The sequence below is a fragment of the Trichosurus vulpecula genome, chromosome 8 (genome assembly GCF_011100635.1).
Source record: "Trichosurus vulpecula isolate mTriVul1 chromosome 8, mTriVul1.pri, whole genome shotgun sequence".
NCBI lineage: Eukaryota > Metazoa > Chordata > Mammalia > Diprotodontia > Phalangeridae > Trichosurus > Trichosurus vulpecula.
Genome location: NC_050580.1, coordinates 137,362,128 through 137,385,759, shown reverse-complemented (window position 1 = coordinate 137,385,759; position 23,632 = coordinate 137,362,128). Strand labels below are relative to the sequence as shown.

Sequence of the window (23,632 nt, the reverse complement as noted above, 5' to 3'; positions counted from 1 at the left end):
TTCTATGGATCTTTTATGTTTCCTGTTAGTAATACGATTATGTTGTCATGTAAAAAGCTGTGGTATAGTGGGAAGAAAAATGAATTAGGTGTCAGCAGAACTGGATGTGCATCTTCACTCTGTCAATTATTAGTGGTATGATCATGAACAAGCAGATTTACAAAAGGAGAATAATGACATACTACCTCCCTCATGGATTGTTGTGATCATCAAATAAGTTGACAGACCACACATAACGTATTTTGTGAAGTGCTATATAAGTGTGTTGTTTATTAGGACAATAAACCTTTTCTTTAATACTTCCAGAATCCACTTCTTCAGTTAGGGTACGCCTTCCCTGACACAGATCACAGCTTCTCTGGAATTTGATATATGGTTTCTGAGAGTTGCTGTGGTTAAAAAAAATAATTAATCACCATGCAGCCAACCTGATGATGAACCTCTCCACTTGGGCTGGCTTTTCCTTGGACGACAGACAAACTGTCTACTGTTGGGTTGGCATTTGAAGGTTTCCTAGCTCCAAAAAGCCCACTATATTTTGCTAACATAACTCTCAAGAGGCTATAGTGTTATTACCTCCACAACACAAAGAAACGTTGGAATGATAAAAATTTAATACATAAAATTCCCTTAAGCAAGACATTTCCTAAAATCCAACAATTACAATTATTTTCCACATAAAAATAGCTGTTTATTTTTTTCTTTATATAAATAGGCAGCTGGAAAAATGATCCTTGTATGATCAATTTCATTATCTATTTTTCGTATATTAGCCAAATGCTCTGAGATTTTACTTTCTAGTCAATATTATATGTTGTAAAAATAATAAAAAGGAAACATTAATACAATATGCTATGATTTTTTATAGAAAACACTACAAAAATAATACATTCCAAATCAACCATTTGCAGTTAACTTTTGTCTAACTATGAATTAGATGAACTCTGTGTTCTTCAGCTATATTCTGAGATCAAGTTTCTAGAAATTCTAACTGTTTCAATCACTGATTTTACATTAGCCTTAGGTAAATTGATAAATCTGAACTATACCACTTTTCCATGTCCTGAATATCTAGCACAAAAATAAAGATAACACTCACATAGTTGCTATAAAAATGGACACTATATAAACATAGTTCCCATCTAATATATAACTGTTAAATACAAATAGCTAATCTACCTCTTCAGTAAGGCTTTCCCTTCCTTCCCTGCTGACACAGTATCTAGCATCTTGGGAGTCTTAGGTTATAGGAAAGTCATACATATTGATCAAGTAAGAGATAACTGGCTTCCTTAAACTTGGGTTGATGGTGCTGGGACCACTTTGGTATTCATGTGAGAGGAACTAAAGCAGCCAAAGGTACAGTAGGGCCAGCTTTAGTGCTAAGGTTGCAGCAATTCCTTTTTTTGGCAAACCTGATTAGCAAAGAACTCTTTTTTGTTGTTTTACCAAAAAGCACCAATGTTGATTCTAATCAGCTGGTTGGTCATTTTGGATTATTAGAATGAAGTTCTGTATTGGGGCAATATTTAACATGGTAATTGTAAAATGTTTCTAGTAGGTATGGTGCTGGATAACACATTTGACTGTAATAAAGATGCTCTACAGTGTTGTACAGAAGGAAAATTACTAAATTCATGCTGAATCTTCCACTTTCAGTGAGTCTGCTACAAGTGAATTAGAAGTAACGCATCCGAATTTATTTTTATTTTGACCAGCAGATATTCTAAATAGGTGAGCATCTGAATCAAATATATAATGCTCTAAAATGTTTGTATATGAAATTCCTATCTTTTTTTGGGAGGGTTTCTAATTATCTTTATTATATTAGTGAAAAAGATTTCATGTTAAAACTATCAACAGTAGAGACTTTTGGACTTATACAATTATTGATTAGTGAAGCAGAAACAAAACTGCTCATGCAAAAAAGCTTAACTATTATATATAATATGAAATTACTCTTACCCACTGCAACCGATGACCTTATTATATAAATAGGAAGGCAGGCCTTTCAGGTGAATGTTGTTATCCACATACACATACTGTAGTTCTCGAGATCGACCTAAATCTGGGCCAAAAAAAGGATATGATAAGAGAAGTAGTTCTGGTGTGATGGAATGAACACTGGACCAAGACTTGCCTTAGGATGGCACAGTGAAAAGAATATTAGATTTGGAGTCAGAAGAATTATATCCACATCTAACTCTGCTCCTTATGACCTGTGTGATCATGTGCCAGTTGTACTAACCTCTTCCTGCTTTATTTTCCTCCCTCATATGTAAAACGAAGGCATTGGACTAGATGGCTTTTAAGGCCCTTTCTCACTCCAGATCTATGATCCTTATGAGTTATAGTTCTCTCATTAACATAGTGCATGAACGTGGTCAAGTCCCATAACCTTTGGGAGATTTGGTGTGCTCTTCTGTAAACAAACAGACTTGGACCAGATGTTAAGGCCTCCAAGTGCTATCATTTTTTTCTATTCTAATGACAAGAGACAAATATCAAACACGATAAGGTCTGAAACTGAATAAACAATATTAAAATGTACCTTTATTCAAGATTTTAAAAATAGTTATAGAGAAGAATATGAAATAGCACTGGTTACCATGTTCAATTCAACAAATGTTAAATAAGCACTTATATGAAAGGAACTGACTTAGATACTGAGGATGCAAAGATAAAAATGAAAGTCTCTGCCCTCATGCAGTTTATATTCTACTAACAATAATGACTAACACTGGTATATTGTTTTAAAGTTTGCAAAGTGTTTTCCATACACCATCTCATTTAATCTTACAATTTTATAGGTAAAGCAACTAAAGCTCAACAAGGTTAAATGAACTTCCCATGGTCACAAAGCTAATACTTGTCAAAGGCAAAACTGGAAACTAGGTCTTCCTTGACTTCCAATCCAGTGTTCTTTCCACCACATCTTCCCCACCCCAGATAAAAATCAATAAACTTATTATAGTACTGTATAAAAACTTAGAAAATGGGCATTAGGGGCTTAAAACTGGAAAATAACTCTAAAAGGGTTTACTTTGTTCAAAAAGAGCAGTATAGGTAAAAGGGTAGAGTGGTATTATATATTTAAAGTTATGATTAGTAATCTAGTGTTTGACAAACTCAAAGATCCAAAATTTGGGGACAAGAAATCACTATTTGACAAAAATTGCTGGGAAAATTGGAAAACAGTAGGGCAGAAACTAGGTACAGATCTCAAATCGTATAATGAAATAAGGTCGAAATGGATACATGATTTAGATATAAGTAAATTATGGTGCACTGAAGATTTTTCCTGTCAGTATTTTGGATAAGGGAAGAATTTATGAACAAATAAGAGATGGAAAGCATTACAAGATTAAGATGGATAATTTTAATTGCATCAAAACTAAAAAGGTTTTGCAATACAAAACCAATGCAGCTAAAATTAGAAGAAAAGCAGGAAACTAGGGAAAAATTTTTCTACAGTAAGTTTCTCTGAAAAAGGTTTCATTTCTCAAATATATAGAGAAATGAGTCAAATTGATAAGAATACAAATAATTTCCCATTTGACAAATGGTCAGAGGACATGAACAGGCAATTTTCAGAAGAAAAAATCAAAGCTATCTCTAGTTATATGAAAAAAATGCTCTAAATCACTATTGGAGAAATGCAAATTAAAATAATTCTGAGGTACCACCTCACATCTATCAGATTGGCTAATATGACAGAAAAGGAAAATGACAAATGTCAAAGTGGATATGGAAAAGTAGGGACACTAATGCAATGTTGGTGGAGCTGTGAACTGACCCAACCATTCTGGAAAGCAATTTGGAACTATGCCCAAAAGGTAATAAAACTTTGTATATCCTTTGACCCAGCAATACTACTAGCAGGTTGTATCCCAAAAAGATAAAAGAAAAAGGAAAAAGGACCTACATGTACAAAAATATTTGTAGGAACTCTTTTTGTGGTGGCAAAAAATTGCCCATCAACTGGGCTGAACAGTAGTGGTATATGATTGTGATGAAATTCTATTGTTCTATAAGAAATGATGAGCTAGAATTCAGGGGTGGGGAACCTGCGGCCTTGAGGCCACATGTAGCCCTCTAGGTCCTCAAGTGCAAACCGTTGACTGAATCCAAACTTCACAGAACAAGTTTGTTGGAAGTTTGGATTCAACCAAAGGGCCGCTCTCTAGGTCGCAGGTTCCCCATCCCTGATGTTCTCAGAAAAACCTTCGAAGACTTACATGAATTGATGCAAAATCTAATGAGCAGAACCAGGAGAACATTGTACACCGTGACAGCAATATTGTACAATGATCAACTGCGAATGATTTAGCTATTGTCAGCAACACAAAGATCTAAAGGACTTAGGATGAAAAATGCTACCTACCTCTAGAGAGAGAACTGATGGTATATGAATGCAGATTGAAGCATACTTTTTTTACTTTGCTTATTATTCTTGGGTTTGGATTTTTTTTTGGTCTGTGTTTTCTTTTGCAACATGAATAATGTGGAAATACTGTGCATGACAGAACATATATAACCTATATCAAACTGCTTGCCTTCTCAAGAAGGGGGGAGGTGAGTGGGGGGAGAGAACTTAGAACTCAAAATTTAAATGAATGTTAAAAAAATGTTTGTTTACATGTAATTGAGAAAAAACAAAAATAAACAACATATGTTCTAAAAAAAGTATGATGTGAGGAAATCATAAAATCAGAGTAGGAAAACATATTGAGAACATGTGGGTATAGATCAAGTGAAGTAGGAACAGAAGCAATATTGCTAATGGTGCATAATATAGGCTAGCTGGACATAAAGAGAAATAGCTAAGGAGTACAGGAAATATTGAACCTATCAAATAGGAGTAGTAGAATAGTGGGGGAGTATTTTATTACCAGGGTACTGAGTATATTATCCCAGTATAATATAAGTTCCTTGAGAGCAAGAAGTGGCTTATTTTTGTCATTTTATCCTTAGAGCCTAAATTAGCATACTATCTAGCAAAAAGAAACATTTCATAAATACTTGTTGAATACAGACTAGGGACAATTGTTGAAGATTTCTCTGCCAAAAGCAAAATAGCTAATAAATTATTCTTAACTTGCATTGACAATAATTTCATCTTACAAAAGCTGGAGAAACCAATGAAAGAAATCTCACTACTGGAAATTGACTCTTACCTACATGAAGGAATGGCTTACTGGGACAGGACTATGGGAGCCTTGGGTAAAAATCAACATTTAATATTAGAATTTGTACCAGAGAGGAAAGCCAAGTATAATCTAAAATGATTTCAGGAGTTTAGAATTTAAAGGGTTCAACGAAAAAACAAGTATACTCCTATGGAACAAAGTTCTACAGGTGAAGCCAGTCTAGAACAAATAGGAAAATCTCAAGAACAACATTCTAAAAATATAAAAAGAAGCAAGTCTGTTGAAAATTAAAAGAAATGTCTAAGAAAATTAATATGGATATCTACTAGATTAGATTTCAAGGAGATATATTAAGGAAAATAAGATCAAGTAGAAATAAGGCAAAGTGAATGACAAAAGTCATTGGACCATGGCATGGTCCTATCATAACAAATGTCAGGAATGTCAATGTTCAGATTAAGCTTAGGCAGTCAAATAATTTTAAGAACCACAAAAGGCTTTTGTTTTAAGTTATAATGACCAAAAGAGAAGGACAAAAAAAGGACAGTACTGCAGTCTTGAGGAGGATTGAGATGATAACAGCAGCAAAGCAGAGCTGCTCCAACTCCTATTTTGCTACTGTTTTTTCCTGTCAACACAAATAATCTTTGGACTAGGATAAAAATGGCTATGAGGGAGTAGGTATTAAAGATAAGTAGGGAGATAGTAATGGAACATCTTGCTCCTCTGCTGAATTCAAGTCACCAAGCCCAGATCAATTATATATATCTTAAGGTATTGAAAAAACTGTATGATGTGATTCCTGAGGCATTGTCAGTGATCTGTCAGTGATTTGAAGGAGAATAATAGAGATAGCTCAGAAGGGCAGAAGGGAAAGATCTCAGTTTTCATTTAAAAAAAGAATAGATTCTTTTCATAGTGCTCTCCAGTATCTTTCCTCCTCCCTTTTCCAAACAGCTGTACCATATAATATACAGTCGTGTTTTCTTTAAGGAGGATAGGAAATCAGCACAACTGACTCACACACTGAAAATCTGACAACATGTATAATGTGTAATACCTATCTATCTCCCACATCCACAAAGGGGTGGGTTGGAGGAATCTTCTCATATCTCTTTGTTCAAGTTATGTTTGATTTTTATAATTTTATTAACATTCACTTTAAAATTTTTTTGGTGTGTGGTTTTATTTCCTTTGTTGTAGTTACTATGTGCATTGTTTTCTTAAGAGAATGGATTCTACAAACTCTAAGCATGATACTGGTCCTTGGCAACATTCTAAATAATTAATGAATTTATAGAAAAGGAAGCAATGTCTGAAAAGTGCCAACATGGCTTCGTTAAAAAATGTCATGATGGACTAGATGGAGAGGGGTGGCCTAGGTGAATAGTACTGTTAAACAGATTTGGAACTGGTTGGATGGCTGGACCCAAAGAGTAGTCGTTAATAAAGTTTGACATCACCTTGAAAGAACGTCTCTGGTGCAGTGCTACAGAGATCTGTCTTTAGCCTTATGTTATTTAATAGTTTTACCATAAAGGTGTAGATATCAAACTGGTAGAGGACAGAAAGCTGGGAGAGATAGCTAAACTGAAGATAGATTCAAAATGATCCTGAGAGCTTAGACTATTGGGCCAAATCTTAGATGAAATTTAATGTCTAAATCAAAGTCTTATACTTAGATTTAAAAATTAATTTCATAAGTACAATATTATAAAAGGTATAGATCGAAAGCAGTTTATCTGAAAAATACCTAAAGATTTTAGTGTACTGCAAGTTGACTGTAAATCAATAGTGTGATACAGGAGTCAAAAAAGCTAATGAGATTTTAAGCTGAGTTAAAAGAGGAATAGTTGGGGGCGGAGCCAAGATGGCGGCTGCTAAGCAGGGACTGGAGTGAACTCCGTACCCGAGTCCCTCCAAAAACCTATAAAAAATGGCTCTGAACCAATTATAGAACGGCAGAACCCACAGAACAGCAGAGGGAAGCAGGGCTCCAGCCCAGGACAGCCTGGTTGGTCTCTGGGTGAGGTCTATTCCACACAGAGCTGGGAGCTGGGAGCTGGGAGCGGAGTGGAGCAGAGCCCAGCCTGAGCGGCGTGGAACATCCAGACCAGAAGCCGGGCAGAGGGGGCCCTAACGCCCTGGATCAGTGAGCTGCGGCAGTTACCAGACCCCTCGACCCACAAACACCAAAGACTGCGGAGAAGGTTAGTGGGAAAAGCTGCGGGAGTAGAAGGAGTTCGAGGTTCGACTTCCAGCCCTGGGGGCAGCGGAGGTGGGGCAGCTACAGCTGTTGTTACTTCCGGCTCCAGGCCCACCTGGTGGGAGGAATTAAGTGGTGGATCAGAGCAGGGGTGCACAGCCTGCTGAAGATCTAAGCCCAGTTCGGGTTGGGGGTTGGGGAAGGAGCAGTGCTGGTGTGGCAGAGCTGGCACCTCCCCCCCAAACGTGGAACATAGAACTCTGTAATCTACAAGCAGTCATACCCCACTGAAAAACTCAAAGGTCAAGTTAGTTGGCTGGGAATATGGCCAGGCAGCGAAAACGCACCGAGAGTCAGTCTCAGACTTTGGATTCTTTCTTTGCTGACAAAGAAGACCAAAACATACAGCCTAAAGAAGTCAATAAAGTGCAAGAGCCTACACCAAAAGCCTCCAAGAAAAACATGAACTGGTCCCAGGCCATGGAAGAGCTCAAAAAGGATTTGGAAAAGCAAGTTAGAGAAGTAGAGGAAAAATTGGGAAGAGAAATGAGAAGGATGCAAGAAAACCATGAAAAACAAGTCAATGACTTGCTAAAGGAGACCCAAAAAAATACTGAAAAATACACTGAAGAAAACAACACCTTAAAAAACAGACTAACTCAAATGGCAAAAGAGCTCCAAAAAGCCAATGAGGAGAAGAATGCCTTGAAAGGCAGAATTAGCCAAATGGAAAAGGAGGTCCAAAAGACCACTGAAGAAAATGCTACTTTAAAAATTAGATTGGAGCAAGTGGAAGCTAGTGACTTTATGAGAAATCAGGATATTATAAAACAGAAACAAAGGAATGAAAAAATGGAAGACAATGTGAAATATCTCCTTGGAAAAACCACTGACCTGGAAAATAGATCCAGGAGAGATAATTTAAAAATTATTGGACTACCTGAAAGCCATGATCAAAAAAAGAGCCCAGATACCATCTTTCAAGAAATTATCAAGGAGAACCGCCCTGATATTCTAGAGCCACAGGGCAAAATAGAAATTGAAAGAATCCATCGATCGCCTCCTCAAATAGATCCCAAAAAGAAATCTCCTAGGAATATTGTTGCCAAATTCTAGAGCTCCCAGATCAAGGAGAAAATACTGCAAGCAGCCAGAAAGAAACAATTTGAATATTATGGAAAAACAATCAGGATAACGCAGGATCTGGCAGCTTCTACATTAAGAGATCGAAGGTCTTGGAATGCGATATTCCGGAGGTCAATGGAGCTAGGATTAAAACCTAGAATCACCTACCCAGCAAAACTGAGTATCATGTTCCAAGGCAAAATATGGATTTTCAATAAAATAGAGGACTTTCAAGCTTTCTCAGTGAAAAGACCAGAACTGAATAGAAAATTTGACTTTCAAACACAAGAATCAAGAGAAGCATGAAAAGGTAATCAAGAAACGGAAATTGCAAGGGACTTACTAAAGTTGAACTGATTTGTTTACATTCCTACATGGAAAGATGTTGTGTATGATTCATGAGACCTCAGTATCAGGGTAGTTGAAGGGAATATGCATATATATGTATATATATGTTTATGTATGTATATAGGTGTATGTATATATCTATGTGTGTATGTATGTATGTGTATGTATGTATATATCTATGTGTGTATGTATGTATGTGTATGTATGTATATATATGTGTATATATATATGTAAAAGAGAGAGACACAGGGTGAGCTGAAGATGAAGGGAAGATATCTAAAAGAAATAAAATGAAATTAAGGGATGAGAGAGCAACATACTGAGAGAGGGAGATAGGGAAAGATAGAATGGGGTGGATTATCTCGCATAAAGGTGGCAAGAGGAAGCAGTTCTGTGGGAGGAGGGGAGAGGGCAGGTGAGGGGGGAATGAGTGAACCTTGCTCTCATCAGATTAGGCCTGAGGGGGAATACCATACATACTCAGTTGGGTATCTTACCCCACAGGAAAGAAGAGGGAGGAAGATAAAAAAAAAATAAAAGGGAGGGATGATGGAGGAGAGGGCAGATGGGGGTGGAGGTAATCAAAACAAACACTTTGGAAAGGGGACAGGGTCAAGGGAGAAAATTCAATAAAGCGGGATGGGTTGGGAAGGAGCAAAATGTAGTTAGCCTTTCACAACATGAGTATTGTGGAAGGGTTATACATAATGATACACGTGTGGCCTAGGTTGAATCGCTCGACTTCTTAAGGAGGGTGGGTGGGAAGGGAAGAGGGGAGAGAATTTGGAACTCAAAGTTTTAAAAACAGATGTTAAAAAAAAAAGTTTTTGCATGCAACTAAAATATAAGATACACAGGCAATGGGGCGTAGAAATTTATCTTGCCCTACAAGAAAGGAAGGGAAAAGGGGATGAGAGGGGAGGGGGGTGATAGAGGGGAGGGCTGACTGGGGAACAGGGCAACCAGAATATATGCCATCTTGGAGTGGGGGGGAGGGTAGAAATGGGGAGAGTTTGTAATCCAAACTGTTGTGAAAATCAATGTTGAAAACCAAATATGTTAAATAAATAAATTTAAATTTAAAAAAAAAGGAATAGTCTCACTGAACTCTACTCCAGCCAGACAATGCGTGGAGTACAATGTTCAGTTCTGGACACCATATTTTAGAAAGGGTATTGATGATCTTGAGAGTCTATAGAGGAAGTCAGCTGGGGCAGTGAAGGACTTCAACTAGAATAGATGAAGGAAGTACAAACGTATACATAACATGGAGAACAGAAGACTCAGGGAATACATGATAACTGTGTTCAAGTATTTAAAGGGTTGTCACATGAAAGGGACAAGATTTGTTCTGTTCATACTCAAGAAACAAATCTAGGACCACTGGGTAGAAGCAACAGAGAAGAAGGTTTCAATCACTGTTATAAGGAGGTTTCCTAATAACTATAGCTATTCAAAAATGGAATGGGCTATGGGAGGCAATGAGTGCCTTGTCACGGGATTTAGAAAAAAAAATTGTATTTATTTCATTAAATATTTCCCAATTACATTTGAAATTTTTAACATTAATTAAAAAAATACTTTGAGTTCCAAATTCTTTCCCTCCTACCCTTCCCAAACCCCTTGAGAAGGCAAAAATTTGATACTAATTATACATGTGAAGTCATGCAAAACATTTATATATTAGCCATGTTGGAAAAGAAAACACACACACACACACACACACACACACACACACACACACACACAACCAAGAAAAATTTTTTTAAAAGTTTAAAAAGTAGGCTTCAGTCTGTACTCAGACTTCAACAGTTCCCTCTCTGGAGGTGGACAGCATTTTTTAACATGAGTCCTTTAGAACTGTCTTGGATCATTGTCTTGATCAAAGAAGGTAAGTCTTTCACAGTTGATCATCCTTATAATACTGCTGTCACCATGCAAAAAGTTCTGATTCTATTCATTTTGCTTTTCATCAATTCATGTAAGTCTTTTTAGGTTTTTCTGAAATCATCCTGCTTGCCATTTGTAATAGCAAAACAGTATTTTATCACCATCAGATACCACAAATTGTTCAGACATTCTCCAATTGATGGGGATCTCTTCAATTTCCAATTCTTTGCCACCATGAAGAGAGCTCCTATAAACATCTTTGTACAAATAGATCCTTTTCTGTTTTCTTTGATCTCTTTGGAATACAGATATAGTTGTAGCATTGCTGGTTCAAAGAGTATGCACAGTTTTATAACACTTTGGGCATAGTCCCAAATTGTTCTCCAGAATGGTTGGACCAGTTCACAAAAAGGGCATGTGACTATTCATGTGACTTTTGATAGCTTTGATTTCTTCTTCTGAAAACTGTCTGTTCATATCCTTTGACCATTCATCAATTGGGGAATGACTGAAATAAAAATTTTAAATAAAATACTAGCAAGGATCATATATCACCCATATGTCACCAGGATCATATACTATGGCCAGGCAGGATTTATACCACAAATGCAAGGCTAGTTCGATATTAGGAAAACTATCAGTATAATTGACCATATCAATAAGAAAACTAGCAGAAATCATATGGTTATCTCAATAGATGCAGAAAAAGCTTTTGACAAAATACAACACCAATTCCTATTAAAAAGCACTGGAGAAAATAGAAATAATGGTACTTTCCTTTAAATAACAAGTAGTATCTATCTAAAACCATCAGCAAACATTATCTGTAATGGGGATAAACTAGATGCCTTCCCAATAAGTAAGGCCACCCATTATCAACACTATTATTCAATATTGTACTAAAAATGTTAGCGGTAGCAATAAGGTAAAAGAAATTGAAGGAATTAGATTAGGCAACAAGAAGACAAAACTATCACTCTTTGCAGATGACATGATGACATATTTAGAGAACCCTAGGGAATCAACTAAAAAAACTACAAGAAATAATAAACAACTTTAGCAAAGTTTCAGGATATAAAATAAACCCACATAAATCATCAACATTTCTATATTTTAATAACAAAGCACAGCAGCAAAAAAAGATAGAAAGAGAAATTCTACTTAAAATAAGTATATATAAATTACTAGGGAGTCTGCCTGCCAAGACAAACCCAGGAACTATATGAACACAATTACAAAATACTTTTCACACAAATAAAGTTAGATCTAAACAACTGGAAAAATATCAATTGCTCATGGGTAGGTTGAACATAATGAAAATGACAATTCAACCTAAATTAATTTACTTATTCAGTGCCATAACAATCAAACTACCAAAAAACTATTTTATGGAACTAGAAAAAATGAATACAAAATTTATCTGGAAGAACAAAAGGTCAAGAATATCAAAGAAATTAATAAAAAATGCAAAGGAAAGTGGCCTAGACCTACCAGATCTCAAACTATATTATAAAGTGACAATTATCAAAACTATCTGCTACTGGCTAAGACAGTGATAGATCAGTGGAAAAGATTAGGTACACAAAAAGCAATAGTAAATAATCATAGTAATCTAGTGTTTGACAAACCCAAAGACCTCAACTTCTGAGATAAGAACTCACTATTTGACAAAAACTGCTGAGAAAACTGGACAACAGTATGGCAGAAACTAAGTATAGATAAATATCTTACACTGTATACCAAGATAAGGTCAAAATGGGTGCATGATTTAGACAAAAAGGGTAATACCATATGCAAATTAGGAGAGCAAGGAATAGTTTACTTGTCACATCTATGGAGAATGGAAGAATTTATGACCAAACAAGAGATAGAGAAAATTATGAAATGCAAAATGGATAATTTTGATTACATTAAATTAAAAATTTTTTGCACAAAGCCAATGCAACCAAGATTAGAAGAAAAGCAGAAAGTGAGGAAACAATTTTTACAGCAAGTATCTCTTATAAAGGCTTCATATCTCAAATATATAGAGAATTGAGTCAAATTTGCAAGAATGCAAGTCATTCTCTAATTGATAAATGGCCAAAGGATATGAACAGGCAGTTTTTAGAAGAAGAAACCAAAGCTATCTATGAACACTTGAAAAAAATGCTCTAAATCAGTACTGATGAGAGAAATGCAAAATAAAACAATTCTGAGGTACCACCTCACACCTATCAGATTGGCTAATATTACAGAAAAGGAAAATAATAAATGCTGAAGAGGGTGTGGGAAAATTGGGACACTAATGCATTGTTGGTGGAGTTGTGAACTGATCCAACCATTCTGGGAAGCAATTTGGAACTATGCCCAAAGGGCAACGAAACTGTGCACACCCTCTGATCTAGCAATACAATAGATCTATAACCTGAAGAGATCATAAAAAGGGAAAAGAACCTATAAGTACAAAAATATTTGTAACAGCTCTTTTTGAGGCGGCAAAGAATGGGAAACTGAGAGGATGCCCATCAATTGGGGAATGGTTGAACAAGTTGTGGTATATGAATGTAATGGAATACTATTGTGTTATAAGAAATGACAAGGAGGATGGTTTCAGAAAAACCTGGGAAGACTTACATGAACTGATGCAAAGTGAAATGAGCAGAACCAGGAGAATATTGTACACCAAGGATGTCCAAGCTTAGGTTTTTATTGAAACAACAGACAATATATTTTGATTTGCCATTTTAGTGAGAGCTTTGCAGTAGTTCAGCTTCATTTACTAAAGCATTTATGTAAATTTCTATGCTTGCAGGTGGGCCACATAAACTGCAGAACTAAGAGCAATGTGTAGAAATTTAAGAGTCAGATTGAGGCTCCATTTAAGGAAAATTTTCTAAACAATTAAAGCTATCCAAAACTGAAATGGGCTATCTGGGGAGGGATGCTCATTATTCAATGTTTTCAAATAGGCGACCATCATTACCTTAGAATCATACACCTAGAATTAGAAAAAAATCTCAGAGGACATTAGTCTAATTAGTTCCTCATTTTGCAAATGAGGAAAATGAGGAACAGGAATGTTAAGTGAGTTGCCCAAGGTTATACAATGAGGCCTATAGTGAAGTTAGAATATTGGGGCTGGGGGCAGCTCCACCAGAACTCCATCAGGGTGATGATGATAGATTACAGAAGGGCAAATAACTCAAGTTATTTATTTATACACACACACACACACATATTTTTTTTTTTTTACCAAAAAGTAGAGGACAGATCACTGGATTTGGAGTTAGGAAGACCTGAGTTCAAATCCTGGCTCAGATATTTACTAGTTATATGACCCTAGCCAAGTCACTTAATCTTTCTTAATTCTCTCATTTGTAAATATGGGATAGTAATAGCACCTAATTCACAGGGTTTTTGTGAGGATCAAGTAAGACCATTTGAAAAGCACTATGGAAACTTTCAAGCACAATACTCTCTAAATGTTAGCTATCATCATCATTATCATTAAAAAGCATAATTTTCATACTGGAAAAGATAGCAAAACTAATTAATATGGAATTGAACTCTTCCCCTTAGAAAACGTGGGGAGAGAGTAAGAGATCATCTAGCTGCCTTCAACAAAAGTTTAATAAAGGAATGCAATGAGACACTTTTAGGTCATTCAACAATTAATAAAAGTAAATTTGTTTAATCATATCAAGGAAAGGAGATTCAACAAGGATATGCATCTAGGACATCATGAGTTGATTCAGCTGAGTGAAGCTCCCTTGTTTTTGAGTTGTCCATAGCAGTCTGCCAGTCAAACCTCAAAGTGAAACCGAAGCACTCATAACTCTTTTTTTCTCATTGATCTGGGAGCAATATGTTTCCCATGCCTATACTCTGAGTCTATCAAATCCCAAGGATAGTACTAATATCTGTTAAGGAAACATTAGCCCAAACTACTTGGGGGCAGGAGGTTAGAAGAAATGTTACTCTTACTGTACTCTACTCCTTGGGGGTAAGGTCTTAAAGTTTTCTAGAGGACCTTCTACCTCTTAGATTACTTTGGAGCTATGACTGTTCAAAACCATGACCTCAAGGCTTAAAGAAATCTAACCCTGACAGTACTAAAAGAGGAGAAGAGCAACTGAAACAGAAAGATGGTAAAAACAAAGCAAAAACAACGTAACAGGGCTCTAGAGCACTGATTCAATATGGGACAAAGAAAAAGAGAAACCCCAGGCTTTGGCCCGGTCGGTCAGTCAGTCAGTCAATCAACAAATATTTACTAAGTGCCAGGCTGTGTGCTAAGATATACAAAAGATGGTTCCTGCACTTAAGGAGCTCACAGTCTAATGGGGAAGAAAACATGCAAACAACTATGCACAAACAAGCAAAATACAGGATAAAATGGAGACAACAAACAGAAGGGTGGCACTAGCATTAAGGTGGCTCAAAGAAGGCTTCCTGCAAAAGGTGAGATTTCAGCTGGCACTTGGGGGAAGGTATGGAAGCCAGGAGGTAGAGATGAGGAGGAAGAGTATTCCAGTCTTGGAGGATAGTCAGTGAAAATGCAGAGAGTCAGAAGATGGAGTGACTTGTAAGAGGAAATGCAAGGAGCACATTAAGGAGACCAGAAAGGTATGGGGGTGAGGTGTGAAGGGGAAGGAACAGTTATGAAGGACTCTGACTGCCAAATAGAGGAGAAGCTTTTATATCTCATCCTGGAGGTGAGAGAGAGCCACTGGAGGTTATTGAGTAGGAGGGGTGACATGGTCAGACCTGTGCTTTAAGATCACACTGACAGCTGAGTGGAAAATGGACTATAGTGAGAAGCCAGTTGTGGTAGGTAGGTGAACCAAATGACAGACTACTGAAAAACTCCAGGGATGAGATGATGAGGGTTTGCACCAGGGTGATGGCAGTATCAAAGAGAAGGGGGTATATATGACAGATGTTATGAAGGTAAAATAAACAGAACTTGAAAAGAGATTAGATTGGGGGGGAGGGGCAAGAGAGTGAGGAATTGAGGATAGCAACTAGGTTGATGGGAGGATGGCGATACCCTTGATAGTAATAAGGAAGTTGGGAAGAGAGGGAAGTTTGGGGGTAGGGAATAAAGGGAAGATAATGACTTCAGTTTTGGACATGTTGAGTTTAAGATGTCTATAGGACATAGTTTGAGATGTCCTATAGGCAGTTAGAGATGCTAATCTGCAGGTCTGGAGAGAAGTTGAGGCTAGATAAGTAGATATGATGATTGAATTAATGAGAGTTGATGAGATTTCTAAGTCAGATAGTATAGTAGGAGAAGATAAGATGGCTCAGGACAGAGCCCTGGGAGACATACATGATTACCTGGCACAACCTGAACAAAGATCTTTTAGAAAGACCTACACCTAGATCTAAATGATCCAGTCAATGTGGTTGGTGATGCCCAATCTTTGCAGTTCATAGCAGGTCTCTCAACGTTAAGAGGTGACCATCAGTAGTAGCAGCAAGAATATGAATGATAATATTCTAGAGTGATGATAATCTGATAATCTATTTGGGTTACAGTGGTGGTGGTGGTGGTGGTGATGATGATGATGAGGAGGAGGAGGAGGAGGAGGACACTTCTATAGTCATTAATCCTCTCATGGGTTGTTGCAACAATTCAGCTAGCAGCTGCTGTAGGGGTGTGAGACCCACCAACAACCAGCACACAGAAAGCTGCCAACACAGGTTCTTTTGATCTGCTTTACTGAGGAAAGTAATGTTAAGGAGTTAACAATCTCAATTTAATCGAACATACAAATATCATTCACTTAGTTCAGGGGGAAAAGCCAGCACCCTGAACTTCAGAGCAAATACAAATTACAAATATGTATTTATAAACAGACTGAATACAATTCATAGTTACCAAGGAACCATCAACATCTGAGTTCAGCTGGGAGCTCAACAACGGCTGGCCCAGAGACATGCGCCACTCCTACTGTGGCTCAGAGCTCCAAAGGAGAAAGCCAACCTCTGGGTTTATATGTCTTGTTCAGGGTCAAAGGTGAGTGGCACATGTGACTCACCTACGTGATCTAAAAGCATCACAAAAATGTGACTTAAACCCACATGGTCTAAAAGCCTCCGATGTCACAAACATATCACTCAAACCCATGTAAACTAGGCTTTTTTCTTGAGGCAAGGTGGTCATCAAGGACTCCTAATTTAATGAAGGAAATAAAGGCCAAACTCTTCAAGGGCACTTGGTTGAACAAGTGCTAAGAGTCCATTTTGATTGCCAATACATGGGTCAAGGAAAATTACTATGTACTACCAACCACTTAACATTCTGTGGCCTACTAGTCAGGACTTCTTTCTCCATTGGAATCCTGTAGGTGGTGAAGGATACCAAATCTTTGCCCTACTAAAGGTCTTTGAGGGGCTGCACATCTTCTTCCACAGGATCTGATTAGATACTTTCACCTCCCAACAGTATCACCCCTTGGCCTTCCAAGTCCTGCTTGTGTAGTAGCTGTACAACGACCATGGGTTGCTGTGCTGGCAGCCAAGTACAGAGGTCAATCAGTTCTAGATTACTATAAGAAAAAGGCTACATTGGCTGTCCTTTTGTCACTGCCTATGCTGGCCTTCACTCTGCTGGGGCTCTGATCCTGGGGCCAGTATTGCTGCTTGTTGGCACTGACATTATTGTGAGGACTGTGTGGCTGACTACTGACACTACTACTGGAATCTGTAGCCACTGCTGCTAGCACCTGCACCGCTATGCTCTATGCCCAAGTCAACTGTTTGCAATGAACACTTAACATTGCTGGTAGCTGCTATAACAATCCCTTTGCGCCAAGGCAGGTGAATTAACATTACTGGGGCCTGATTTTGGCTCCCTATGCTGGGGCAAGGTATTGCTATGAACTTGTCCTACCACTGCTGGAGCCTTGATCCTCCCCTTATCTTGGAGTGAGCATTGACTCCAGTAATGGGATGGGTGGAATTTCCCCCTCTTGCTGGAGTCTGACTCAGTCCCTTTATATTAGGATAGCATTGCCATGAGTTAGTGCTTCCCTGCCGCACTGCTGTGGGGTAAGCATTCTCCATGCTCATCTTTCTCTGTATTCCCATCTCCCACTTGTATTAATTCCATTTCAATTGTTCTGGGCTAGACCTGACTCAAGTCAGTTCCCTAGTAGTTTAGGTTCTATATTGGAATGAAATGAAACACCCATGTCATTGAGCAGTTAACAAAAGAGATTCACTTAGCCAATGGACAAGGATATTCAAGAGGCATATGCATGAAGGATGCAGCAATTTGATTCAGCTGAGCAAAGCTTACCTTTCTCTGAGTTGCCTCTTTTATTCCACCAGCCAAACATCAGAGCCATGCTGAAGTCCTCCTAGGGAGATCACCTAAAGTGATGTCTACTGCCTAAGACTTAGTCCCCTGAACCAATAAATCAAATCCTAAGGATGATCTAGATACCTTCAAAGGGAAAATTAGCCCAACCTGTAGGGGATGTATGTTAGGATACTGCTCCCATCATATCAGTGTAATATAACAACCAAAAAAGTTAATGCAAACTTAGGCTGCATTAATATAAATATTTTGCCTCAAGAGAGGGAGGTGATAGTTGCATTATATTCTACTTTATTAGACTACATATGTAGTGTCATGTATAGTTCTAGGCATTACATATTGAAAGCACTGTGGCAAGCTTGAACACATCCAAAGGAGGCCAACCAAGATGTTGATCAAACCAGAAAACCAATATGAGGATAAACAAAATGAAGGATTTTGCCCTGTAGATGAAAAGATATACAGTGGATATGATAGCATGCTTGAAATATTTGAAGTGTCTTTTGGGAGAGGGATAAGACTTGTTTGGCCTGCCTCTGGAGGAGAAAACTGAGTAGAAGTAACAGGGAGGTAGATTTTGGTTTAATATATGGAAAAGCTTCCTAAAAATACCTGTTTAAAGATGGACTACCTCAAAGGGAAGTTAATTTCCCATAAGTAGAGGTCTTCAAGAAGACGCTGAATGATCATTTGTTGAGGATGCTACAGACAAGATTCATTATTTGTGTAGAAGCTGGGCTGGATGACCTTTTTGGACATCTCTTTTACTATATGTGTATATAGTATTATAATATAAGCACTTCTGCAATTATTTTTTTCTATATTTCTTCATAATTAACATAAAAGTCTTCTATTTGAAATAGTCTATGTGAAAGATGTAGTGGTATCAAACTCAAATAGAAAAAACCACTAAACCATATGTAAGGATCCTTATGGGTGCATGCTGACTTATAAAACCATATACTAACATTATCTATATTTTATTTATTTTGTTAAATGTTTTCCAATTATTTTTTAATCTGGTTCAGGCTTGAGACCTTGAGACCACTTGAGAATGTTGTAGGCTGTGCTGTGGCCCACAGGTTGTATGTTTGATACCTCTGGTGTAATAAGTAGAGTGCTGGACTTGAAGTCAAGAAGACCTAACTTGGAATCCTATCTTTCTAGCTATGTCACTTAACTAGGCAAGTCACTTAACCTTTCTCAGTCCCAGTTTCTTCATCTGTAAAATGGACATATTAGCACCTAACTCTCAGGATTGTCATAAGGATCAAATGAGGTAATATATAAAGCAGGGCAGCTCTGTGGCACAGTAGATAGAGTGCTAGGCCTGAAGTCAGGAAGACTCATTTCTGTTCAAATCTAGCCTCAGATACTTACTAGCTATGTGACCCTGGGGAAGTCACTTAACCCTGTTTGCTTCGGTTTCCTCATCTGTAAAATGAGCTGGAGAAGGAGGAAATGGCAAAACACTTCAGTGTCTCTGCCAAGAAAACCCCAAATGGGGTCACAAAGAGTTGGACATGACTGAAACAACTGAACAATAACAAAATATGTAAAGTACTATTCAAACCTTAGAGAAATATAAACATTAGTCATTATTATTATGAAGGGAAGTTTTATAAACTTTTTATGGTGATTTAATTATCTATTGACTTGATCATAATAGACTATATAAGACTATATTCTTAGGTACATTAAGCAAACTGCTTTCAGATTAGGCTTGATATGCCATGAGTCATGGTTAGATTATGATTTTATCTTTCAAAGAGTAATGCTTTCCTTTTTGTATTCCTATTAGCATATGGAAGCTACTAAAGCATAGGGTTTTTGGGAGAGGGCTATGAAATTCTATTCAAGCTGACATAGCACAATTTTGCTAGACAGGCTAGAGTGGAATTAATTACCTTGCAAGAAAATAGGCAGCAGTGATTATTCCATGACAGTCTCATTATGATGCTAGATAGATAGCTTATCAGTGTAGTTGTCAATCATCTAATTGATAGATTCAAATGTACTACTTGATGGTATTGACAAACAACAGCATTTTATGTGTGGAAAATCTGTGAGATGTTCTGATGTTTTTAAAACTTAAAAATTTAGTCACCATAATTAACTTTGGAATAGGCTATTCATTCACTAAGCATCATAAAACTAAGGTAACAATTTTAAGAGGTAGTTTATTTTTTCCTTCTATTAATATTTGTGTCGATACTATGTAATATTTTTAAAAGCCCTATTTAAGAAAAATACTAGGAATGTGAACTTTATAAAGCAAGGAAGTTGTCCATCTGCACGGCGGCTAATGCTACAAAGAACTTTTTCATGTGGCTTCGGCAAGTCCTGGATTCTGTCTAAAACATTTCCATTTTCCTTCTTTCAGACTTCCAGATCAAAGAACTTTCTTTTAGAAATGAGCAAAAGCTATGATTCCTGAACAAACTCCATTTTTATTTTTTTAAACCACAAGGCATTGGCATATGTATTCCACATGGCTGAAGATGGAACAAAAAGGTCTTGTGTATCTGTGCTGATGCTCTTTTAACCATATCGGGAAAGCAAGCATGGAGCAACAACATGTACTAGATGGACAAAAACCTTTGTTTATCACACATGGACCATTCTGAGAGTCATTTATTTTATAAAAAGGTGATTTCTCAATGAAGTGAATGGAACAATACAGTCCAAGTACCATGCCACCCAGTGCAATGGACCAAAATAATTTGTATATTGTTTGGAATAATACATCAATTTTCATTCTAGTTCGAATAAAATAAAAGCTGAATATCATATAACTACTAGTAATAGCAACAAAAGTATTTTGAAAGTTTGGAGCCATGGGGTTCATTTGTTGTGAATAAATGGCATTCTCCAACTCCAATTTCTTCTAACAAAATTAAGAATACAGTAGATTTCCAAAGTCTTAAAAAAACCTTTTATATATCTATCAGATAGGGGGTAAGAAGGATCTCACCCAGACTAGAAATGCAGGGACCTGATCTCATTGGTAATTGCCTATGACACACTGTTGCCAAACTAGTTTGGTTCATCCTTCTTTAGGTAGCCTAATGTCTCATTGCTCCTTGGGGCTCATCATCTTAGTAATAACACTTATTATGGATATCAAATGACCTAATCTACTGCAACTTAAAACTCCCAAGCTAAAGAGATCCACCAGTTTCAGCCTCATCCTCCTCAGCTGAATGGATTACAGATGTTCATTACAACATCTGGCTTGGATATGTCTTTTGCAGGGACTTATCTTTAATCACTTTAGATAAAAATGGATTCCGAAATGCTATAGGTTCTTTTTTTTTTAAATAAAATGTATTTTAGACTAAATCACTGTAATAAAAGCAGATTATTTAAATGATATTCTTAACTTTATAGATAACTAAGATTTAAAACCGAATTTAATTAAAAACTAAAATGAATTTTAATAGTCAAGTTCATACCATTGCTAAATTAAACCCTAACTCAGAGGAGTCCTTGTTTTCCTTTGTTATGGCTGACAAATGACCAAAGCAGATATTTATTTCTAAAAGAGAACTGAAATATCTCTAAAGACCAAATAAGTTCCAATTTACAGATTCAAGAAAGATGAAAACAAACACAGATGGGAAAAGAAATCATGCCTGTCTTTCGAACTTAGCTCTGAAACATGCAACCATGTGCTCTCTCAGACCTTCAGGACAGAGTATCTATGCTTTGCATCCCACTCCAATTCTTTACTAAAGTTCAGTTGACGTAGAGTTTTAGAAAGAAATCACTATCCAGTCGCCAATGCATGTTGGCCCTTATAATACCTATCAATTTAACAAGTTCAGGAAGGGAATGGCAGCTTAATTAATGGGCACACTACATTTTTCTTGGGGACTCTACAACACTTCCTTCAGGAGTCTAAATACATCAGTCAGACAGCCAAAAAAACCCCAACAAACAAGCCCTAAAACATTCATTAAGTACTTACCATGTGCTATATGCCTGGAATACAAAGAAAAGCAAAAACAATTCCTGCCCTCAAGAATTTAAATTCTAATAGGGGAGAGAAAATAATAAATAACTAGATATACACAAGATACATAAATGGTAGATGGAAGAAAATCTCAGGAGGGAAAATACTAGCAGTTGGGAAAGAAAGCTCTTTTGCACAAGGTAATGTTTGAAGGAAGCTAGAAATACCAAAAAGCATTGGAAAGGAGGATGAGCATACCAGGCATGAGGGACAGCCAGTCTGGAAATAGAATGTTGTGTGTTAGGAAGAACAGAACTGTGTAGCTGGATCACAGAGTATACAGAAGGTGAAGGGAAGAAGACTAGAAAAGCAGGAAGGGGTCAGATTATGACAAGCCTTAAATTTCAAACAGAGGACTTTATATTTGATCCTAGAGGTATTAGGAAGCTACTGGAGTTTACTAAGTAGGGGAGTTTAGCTTTGTCTGTACATTAGGAAAAATCACTTTGGCAGCTGAGTGCCACATGGACTGGAGTGGCAAGATCAACTTATTGCAATAAATAGTTCAGGTGAGAGGTGTCGAAAGCCTAAAATAGAGAAGTTACTGTATGAGTAGGGAAAAGAACGTGTATAGAAGATATGCTGTAAAGGCAGAAACTATAAGATTTGACAATGGATTTCATATATGGGATGAGTGAATGTGAAAAACTGGGAATAACCAAGTTTCCAAACCTAGGTGACTGAGAGAATGGTAGTGCCTTTTACAGAGAGAGTGAGGTTGGGAGGAGAAGAGGATTTAGAGGAAAAGATACCTTATGTCACTGCATAATCATCGCACCCCGGGTTTTTTTTTTTCCAGTCCAAAAATTGATTTATGGCCCTTTCATCACATAATTGTCCCATGGTATATATAATTCTGTTCATCGTGCTGCTTAAAAGATAAACAGAGCAGCAATGTATTCACCAGTGATATATGCATTTATCTTTCATGCATTGCAAGCCTGGAGCCTAGAATTCTCAGCGCAAGTGCATTGTCAGTATATTTCCAAAAGCCAACTTGCTTGGTTTGTTTAGAGCACTACAGTACTAACACTATTGTCACTCAATCCAATGAAGAGCCAGAAGGGCAAGGAGAACAGGTGGGCCTTGAGCAGGTCAAGTGATATGGTAAGACTTGCATCTTCCCACACCAGCTAAACTGTACAGTTTGCCTGCTCTTGATACATAAACATGTGAAGCATTTCTTTCTGATTATGGATAAATATAAAAACTATTCTGTGGGCTTCAAGCTGAAAGTGATTGTGTTCACTGAACAACAAGAAAACAGAGTTGTGGAAAGAGTTTTCAGTGAGTGAAAAGTTGGTGCAAGACTGGCAGAAACTAAAAGACAAGTAACATCAGAACAATTTAAAAAATCTCCACATAATGGTCGCACCCCACTTTTTTTGCAAAAAAATTTGCCATAAAGCTGTGATGATTATGCGGTGAAATACGGTAATGACTTTTGCTTTAGACATGCTGAGTTTGAGATGCCTGGAAGGCAACTGCTAAGGTAGGACTGGAAGTCAGAAGAAACAAGGGCTAGAGGTACAGCCCAGTGTGCCTGTGCTCATGCCTATGCACATTCATTCTTTATTGTCTCTCTG

The 23,632-nt window shown here is 37.2% G+C and overlaps 1 protein-coding gene across 3 annotated transcripts in view; it reads right to left on the bottom strand.

Moving 5' to 3' along the window:
• LRRC28 (leucine rich repeat containing 28) overlaps nucleotides 1-23,632 on the bottom strand; it is a 185,714-nt gene that overhangs the window by 36,054 nt on the left and 126,028 nt on the right. For all 3 annotated transcript variants that reach the window (XM_036734583.1, XM_036734584.1, XM_036734585.1), the window contains exon 7: nucleotides 1,966-2,068. In XM_036734583.1, the coding sequence (XP_036590478.1) occupies nucleotides 1,966-2,068 (103 nt within the window). The remainder of the gene's footprint in view (nucleotides 1-1,965; nucleotides 2,069-23,632) is intronic.